The 8,106-nt window shown below is 35.5% G+C and overlaps 1 protein-coding gene across 1 annotated transcript; it reads left to right on the top strand.

The window, feature by feature from the left end:
- The first annotated feature begins 1,435 nt into the window (after positions 1-1,435).
- Positions 1,436-7,418, top strand: LOC121801903 (AUGMIN subunit 6-like). The gene is made up of 13 exons (XM_042201362.1): positions 1,436-1,770; positions 1,890-1,946; positions 2,035-2,129; positions 2,627-2,777; positions 3,307-3,432; positions 3,540-3,696; positions 4,078-4,138; positions 4,217-4,478; positions 4,718-4,843; positions 5,023-5,178; positions 5,278-5,527; positions 5,610-6,086; positions 6,651-7,418. Exons 1-13 carry the CDS (start codon positions 1,555-1,557, stop codon positions 6,689-6,691), a joined length of 2,175 nt encoding a protein of 724 aa, XP_042057296.1. The 5' UTR covers positions 1,436-1,554; the 3' UTR covers positions 6,692-7,418.
- Positions 7,419-8,106: the final 688 nt, after the last annotated feature.

The following is an 8,106-nucleotide window of genomic DNA, read 5'->3' as shown; positions in this document are numbered from 1 at the left end:
TTTGTAACCACCGCATGACGACAGCAATGGTGGCGGAGGTTGGCCGGCAAATGAGTACTCCGTCATCCTTGGCTTGGGTCCCACCCACCCCTCATTTCTAAACAACTTTTACAAAATATCACATAGGTCCCTTTCAATTTCTTATCTGCATTTCAATCCTCCGCAATAAATAATTTATTAATACTAACCAGCATCGCGATATGAAGGTACTATTAACTTTTGTGATTAAACTGTAATCACAAAAATATTTAATATTCTTTCGTCTCTAAAAAAATATAATCATTTAGTTCGGTATGAATTTTAATGTATAATTGATAAAATAAAAAAAAATTAAATAAATAATAGTGTAAGTAGTGTAGTAGAGAATGAGCTTCCTATTAATAGTAATATAATACTATAATGATATAAGTAGTAAATAAAATTATCTTTATGAGTGTTGTGTTGTTTAACTATTCTAAAGTTAGAAAATTCATATCTTTCCGAGACGAACTAATATAAATAGTTCATATCCATTAAAAATGAAACGTTTTCCTTTTTAGATTGTCCCATTTAAAATGTAACATTTCCTAAGGTGGAAATAACTCTATTTTTACTTTTGCATCTCTCTTACTTTATTCTCTCTTCATTAATTCACAAAATAATACTACATAGAATCCTACGTCGATTTTCAAATATTTCATATTTAATGGGATAGAGAGATCTAAAAATTCATGTCATAGACTCATAAGAAATGAAAATGGTAAAATAATACCACTAAGAATAATTCTATTTTTTCTGTATGTCACGTCATATTAGCATTAATAAATGTGTTATTGGAAACTTTTAATCTTAGTTACATGTCTACTTAATTGAAATATTTTGAAAATAAAAGAAAACACAATAATTAGATAAAAAAGAGTGAAATTTATCTAAGATTTTTCTTTGTAGTTAACTTTTTTTAAGAACTATATACTCCGTAAATAAAAACACTAAAATCATATCCAATGATAACCTAAAATTCAAAATGAAGTAGACAATTAGCTTAAATGGTACTCTAAAATTATCTGGTTTTGAATTTAAACTAAAACAAATCTAAATTACATTTTCAAAATTTGTGAGTAAAAAAGGTAATGAATATAGAATATTTTTTCAAGTTTGAGTTTAATGAAAATGGCTGAAGTGAAAATATGTATTTGTTTGGACATTTATATTAAAATGTGTTCGAGTTTAATGTAAATAGTAATTGGAGTTGATGCTCTAACTCCATATCACAGTGTGGAATTTTGTTTTAAAAAGCAAAATATATGGAGCGATAATCACATCAAAATATGATTATTCACAATAAGCAAGCACATTATTTTAATTTGAAATAAATAAATAATTCAGACATAGCGTGGAAATGAATTATGGCATAAATAAGGACCTGTGTGAAATTTGATGGGGATCATCTTTTTTCAAAAAAATTCAACTAGAGAGAGAAACCCATAAAAATCAAAACCAGAAACGAAATCTAATCGGAAAAGCACAAACCCCCCGGGAAAAATCACACACACTGAGGGTGTTGGCGGCCATCGAATGACGATGGACAGAGAGAAGGAGAGAGAAATCGAGCTGGAGAGCGCAATGTACACCAATTGCTTGTTGCTCGGCCTGGATCCGAACGTAATCGGAGTCGGCTCCAACAACGGCACGCCTCGTGTTGGCTTGTTCCGCCATTCTAACCCTAAATTGGGCGAGCAGCTGCTCTACTTCATCCTGTCGTCTCTCCGTGGCCCGCTCCAATCCGCCAAGGCAAATTCTCTTTCTAATTTCTCTGTATCCAGTTTTTTTTGTTGGGTGTGGAAGCTCCACTTGTTTTTATGGGGGGGTTTCGAGTTCTGTGTGATGGTGTTTGGATGATTTTGATGCAGGATTTTGATAAGGTGTGGCCGATTTTTGATTCGGCTCAGTCTAGGGATTTTCGGAAGGTAAATGATTACTGAATTTTTGGGTTACTGTATTTGTAATTTTATATTTTTCTATAATTTTGTGACTGTGATATGGAGTGAAATTCAGGTCGTGCAAGGGATTATAAGTGAGCTGGAATCACAAGGTGCATTGCCGAGGAGTAATTCAAGGGTTTCATCGCTTGCAACCTGCTGCGGACCAAGGTTGGTTCAGCAGTTACCGATTAGTTTGGTATCTGGTATCTTAATAATAGTTTGGATTGGTTTTGGTAGCTTTTACCTTGATGTGATTTTGTTCTATCACTCAGAATCTGGAAATTTAGCTAGTATGATCCACCCAAATCAATATATGTAGATAGTTATAGTAAACTAGAAGTATGATCAAGTATCTTAGTAATAAAGTTGGGAGATGATTATGGACAAAGCGGTTTTGACCTGGATTGAAGCAAACTACCACAAATCTTTCCCGGTGTAAGTTGTTTTAAACTTTGCTATCCAAGAAATGGGAAGGATTGATCCTGATTTGAAATTTTGGAAAGAATAACTTCCACTTTGACCTTGTTGAGGAAGTTTGGCTTGAGTTTTTACTCTGATATGTTTCAAGACTACATTTATGGCCCTTTTCCATAAATTGGACTTGTCAATTTCTTCAAAACTCCTAGAGTGCTGTTGCAATAAGATGTTTCCTGTTCTTGTTACAGATTCGTCGAACTCTTATGGCAGCTTTCACTGCATGCTCTGAGAGAGGTCCATAGGCGAACATTTGCAGCTGATGTTGCTTCAAATCCACTGCCTGCTCCATTAACTGATGTAGCTTTCTCACATGCAGCTACGCTGCTTCCTGTTACTAAGGTAAGTCATTTTTGATTTAGCTCACCTAGAACGAGGATTAGCAGGATTTATTATCAGCTTGTAGATGCTCTCTCCATGCTCTGGGTTGAAGGGGATCTTGGCTACTTTTATTGGAAATGTGGTTGTTTTATAGTATCAGAATTTTGTTCGTTATTTGTAGAACCATATTAGTTTGTTTCATATGAGAATAGCATGCTAATTTTTTTATTGCTGTCCTCTATGTTTGAAGTTTGAACAAAGGAACTTGCGAGCTGCTTTAATTCAGTTCACTTCAATTTTATTTGTTATGTTATTTTTGCTCGTTAACCGTTTTAGTTTCTTTATCAACATTATAAAATCAGGATATGATTGTGGTGATATTGGTTTTCAAGTTAGTAATACCTTCATTGATCATATGTAGTATATCTGCACACTTGCTTCTTTAAGGATAGTTTATTGTTTAATGTCTACCTTAGTTTGATAACAGTAAGGAGGAGTTTTCTGGTTTCTATATGCTATCCTAAAATATCCTTAAAAAAATTCTATGCAGGCGAGGATAGCTCTTGAAAGAAGGAGATTTCTGAAAAATGCAGAGACTGCAGTGCAAAGGCAAGCAATGTGGTCTGATCTGGCTCATGAAATGACAGCTGAGTTCCGTGGTCTATGTGCCGAAGAGGTAAGATATCCTAATGGTGTATTTGACTATTTAGAATAAGGTGAATTATGCAACATTGTTTATGGAAGGAAGACTTCGTCTCAACTCCTTTATGGTTGCTTATATAGGCATACTTACAGCAAGAGCTTGAAAAACTTCATGATTTGAGAAACAAAGTAAAACTCGAAGGTGAATCCTGGGATCAGCTTGTATCTAGCTCAAGTCAGAATTCTCATATAGTTCAAAAAGCTACACGCATGTGGGAATCTTTGTTATCCCGCAAGAGTAAGTTGTACAACTTGTACTCCTACGTGGTTCTCTTAATTTTCTTAACTTATTTACTCTAAGTTACAGCTTGGAATCTCATAAATAAAATGAAACACCCATTTTGTTTTGTATACTGCGAGAACGTTTTATCATATTCAGTTAGCATACTTTATTTTGCCTTTCGATGAACTACAATGAGATTTTCACTCTAAAATCCCATATCAGATATTTTGTGTGTCAATAACCTACAAATTAATATTTAAAACGTGTACTTAGTTTATAGTGAAATCTTCGTAAAATGCCTGCATTTTCTTTTTCCTGTTACTGTGTACGAACTACAAGAGTAGATTAATCTATCTCTTGCAATGTTGAATGATCCCATATTTCCTATTTGTACAGGTCAACACGAGGTCCTTGCTTCAGGCCCAATTGAGGATCTTATTGCTCATCGAGAGCATAGGTAATATTTGAGATGATTATGGGTCCTACTGGTTGGCATTAGCTCTGTAATGGACTTATGCTGGGAATTCTCTCACAGGTATCGCATCTCTGGTTCGGCCTTGTTGGCAGCGATGGATCAAAGTTCGTTAGTATCATCTTCTAGTGTGTCTTCTCAACAACTAAGTAATGAGGAAACTGAGAGTTCACAAACAGATGTAACTACGGAGAGCAAAAATGAAGAAAAGTATTCTCGACTTGATGATAGAAATACTAGAGGGCAGCCAACAGTTGATATTGCTGAAGTTTTACGACGTTGGACGCATGCCTTGCAGCGGATTCATAAACAGTCCCTCCAACTGGTATGCTCTTTTATGCAGAACCCGTTTTTTTCCTTTCATTTTCTGCTTTAGTGGCCTTGGTGTATTATGAGGTGCACTATCTGATTGCTCTAGATGTTTTCCTCTACCCTTCTATGCTGCAATTGCTGATGCAATGAATTTCACAATGTATATATTCTTGTTCTTAACATTAACATTGGGTAGCATGCTTGCAGTTTAATTCTCTAATGTAGTGAACTCTTTATGTTATTTTATTGCAGTCAAAAGCCAATGATGGAGAGGGCCCACAGCTCCTCCAAAGTGGGCATGATGGTGATACCGGCAGTCATGCTGAGTCATTGGCTGCGACACTGGCTGAACACAGGCAGCACCTAGACAGCATACAGGTAATCAAATGTTATTGACATACTCAATATGGTTGCACCTGCTATGATGCAGGGGTCCAAGGTTTGTTATGACTCTTGGTACTTTATCCTCTTTACTTACAGCATATGGCTTTGTCCTGTAAATTGATTTCAGCGAATGGCTTGAGTGCATGATGTATTATGAAATTCTGTGAATGCAGGTGCTCATTAATCAACTAAAGGATGTAGCTCCAACCATACAAAACTCAATTTCCGAACTTACCGAGGAAGTGAATAGCATATCATCTAATCCCCCTCCTGTCATGAATTTTAGATTAAACTCACCCATCCAGACACAGAGCAGTGGAAGGACGTTGGTAACTTATATATCTATACTCTTCCCCTTTTGTTTCTTTAGGAAATTTCTGGGGTTCATGATGTATCTAACTGCTTTCAATGAATTTGTGTATGCACAGGAAAGTGGTGTTGATGATGTGGCTGAAATAACCTCTAGATTGTCATCCATTCAGATTAAAAATGTATCTGCTAGCCCCCCTACTCTGAAACTGCCTCCACTATTTAGTTCGACACCTTGTTCTTCTGGAAAAGGTGTAAACGTGCAAAAGCGACATAATATGGCTCAAGTCATTCCAGCAGAAACCATAATAGACAAAAAGTTTGTAGAAAATCCCCCATCAAACAGTCACATTGATAATCCTACACATGGTTCGTGATTTGTTTCCTGTCCTTGGTGATATCAATTTGTTAGTGTCTGCCTAACCTTTTTCTGATACAAATGTCTCTGTAGATGAGGATATTCTTTCTCTACAATATTTGAAGAGGTCTGTACGAGAAGCTGCTCTTTTGTCTAAAACAAGCAACTCGGAATCTTCACAAGACAGTCGTTCTAATGATGGTTCTGAGCACTACTTTGTTCCGCTTTCTGTTACTGGATTGTCTCGTCATGTTCAGGATAACAAAATTAATTCTCTTAAGAGTAGACAACTTTTCACATCTCAAGCAGATTCCTCCTTGCTTCAGACCCATGTTAAGGACAATAATCTTGGAAGAAGGTACAGTGGAGTTACAGACATACTGAATGATATGGATTCCCTTGATGAATTTGATGGGGTGAACAGTTTCCTCTCCGCTGCTGGGTCAAACTCGTCGGTTTCTGATGCACATAGGTCATTCTATGATATTGATGAGGCCGAGGATCAAGTTTTTTCTCCTCCTTTGCTAATGGATACTGCATTTTTGGCAGATTCATATGAGGATTTGCTTGGTATGTCATAATTCATAGTGCACACAAGGCTTGTTAGTTTTCTAGTTTCTAGATGGTACTGATACTCTTGGATGTTTCTGGTTGTTGACATGCTTTCCATTCTGTTAAGTATGAAATCATTAAGCAGTAATGTCTACTAAATTATGATAAAATGATTATGCATGCTCAAATATGTTGAGCTTCTTTAGAAGTCACTTTTGCTGTCTTTCCCTCAGGTTGCTTCTAACTCGTAATCTGATTTATGACCCTAGATTTAAGAGACAGCAAATGTTATAAGTATGCACATGTGTTTTGGTTTCTTATTACCTATTGTTTTAGTGCCTTTTATTTCTGTCCTCGCACAGTAAGAGAACATGAATGTTGATGGATTGCTGTCTAAAATCTTCTGAGTCTCTGCATATTAGATAAGGAACATTTACTGCCCTTTTCCATCAACTTCCATGTCTTGTGCCTCAGATGGATGCTTCACTTCCGTGTTGATGGATCACTTATTGTCCTTTTCCATAAATGGATGCTTCACATTTTTTTACCATTATTTGATGAAAAAATCTTGTCTTGTTGCAGCTCCCTTATCTGATACTGAAGCAGCCTTGATGGATCACTGACAGTAAATAAGTGTAGAAAACTTGCTGCATCTCTTCAAGAGATATATATCTTTTGCCGAATGCATTTGCTTTCTTTTCAACTGGAGTTTCTGTCCTGATGTGGTACTTGTATGATCTGTCTACTCCCTTCTTTGTTTTGCATATATGTACGTGACATCTTCTCAGTTTGACGAGGATTGCTGATTTGGCTAGAAGCATACTGGAGTGTAACTATGTATGGCAACATTACTCGTGTCTTAGAGGCAGAAATGTGGTCTTGGAAAAGATTAATGCTGGTTTATAAAGAAGCCTCACTATTGTTTTTTTGTCTTGAGGTAACCGACATTTTGCTTCACAGCGACCTAAAATATTCGACAACCCTTCTCGTTGGCCGCACACTTGTATAAGTGTAGATACATGTCACACTATAAGTGTAGATGTATGTCCTGTCCTAATCGTACATTACACTAATGCATTGATTGGTGGTTGTAGATTATCATCATATTTTGTTCCATTCCAATTCCATTTGTTTTCATGGCTTGTGAATCAGATATGTTTCCCATGTGCTCTTGTTAAATTCTTTGAATTCTGTACTGTATTATTGTGGTCACTAGTTAATGGGATTGTCTTGTTGTAGCTTGATTGATGACTTTGAATTAGATAAATCTAGTTAGTAGATTATACTTATCTATTGTGTAAGAATTGGTCAATGTAATTTGTGATTCATATTATTGGATTTTGCTTGGAATCGGTATGCTTTATAATTATAATTTGATGATAGGTTTTTCAATCTTGTGATTCGGTCAAGTGTGATGGGTTGGTTAAGGGTGGTTATCAATTACTATTAATTATTAAAGCTATTTATTTCACTTATACCAAACCACAAAATTGTGTTTTTTTAGCTTAGCTTGAAATGCAAAAATGTTCCAATTTGCTAATTTTGATTGATAAGTACAAGGTAAGTTTTTCTTAAAGAGTAGTGACTTTGTCAGCACTCACATGTCTCATATTGTCAAATTAATCCATCTTAGCTACATTTCCAAGTCTAATCATCTCATCTCGTTAATGGGTCTCATGATCGAGACAACTTCAAATATCAAGCAATTGAGTTTATTGTAATGAATGATGGAGGCAACTTCAAATATCAATAGACTGAGTTTATTTACAAGGAAAATGGTGATTAAATGGGTTTATTCAAAAATGTTTCACGTAATTATCGTTTGGTATCCTACATTTTATTTTTGGAATAAAATATTCTGCAAAAACATTCTGGCGACCGTATTTATGAGACTGCACTAAGACGTTAAAAGTATTTTTTTTTGCTTTTTACTTATTTAATTTTTAGTACATGCATATTATAGATAATTTATACGTCCGGTTGACACATTAGAAATATGGCTATCAGATATTTTTTATGGGATGATACAATGGGTACC

This window comes from Salvia splendens, chromosome 5 (genome assembly GCF_004379255.2).
Source record: "Salvia splendens isolate huo1 chromosome 5, SspV2, whole genome shotgun sequence".
NCBI classification, from domain to species: Eukaryota; Viridiplantae; Streptophyta; class Magnoliopsida; order Lamiales; family Lamiaceae; genus Salvia; species Salvia splendens.
Note: the sequence above shows the minus strand (reverse complement) of the source record. Positions and strands in the feature narration are given on the sequence as shown.

What these genes read in the sequence shown, in the direction of transcription:
- LOC121801903 (XM_042201362.1), top strand. Translation starts at nt 1,555, where the DNA reads ATGACGATGGACAGAGAGAAGGAGAGAGAAATCGAGCTGGAGAGCGCA. An exon ending in AGTCTAGGGATTTTCGGAAG is followed by an intron (nt 1,947 to 2,034) that starts GTAAATGATTAC and finishes AGTGAAATTCAG; the next exon opens with GTCGTGCAAGGGATTATAAG. An exon ending in CATTGATAATCCTACACATG is followed by an intron (nt 5,528 to 5,609) that starts GTTCGTGATTTG and finishes ATGTCTCTGTAG; the next exon opens with ATGAGGATATTCTTTCTCTA.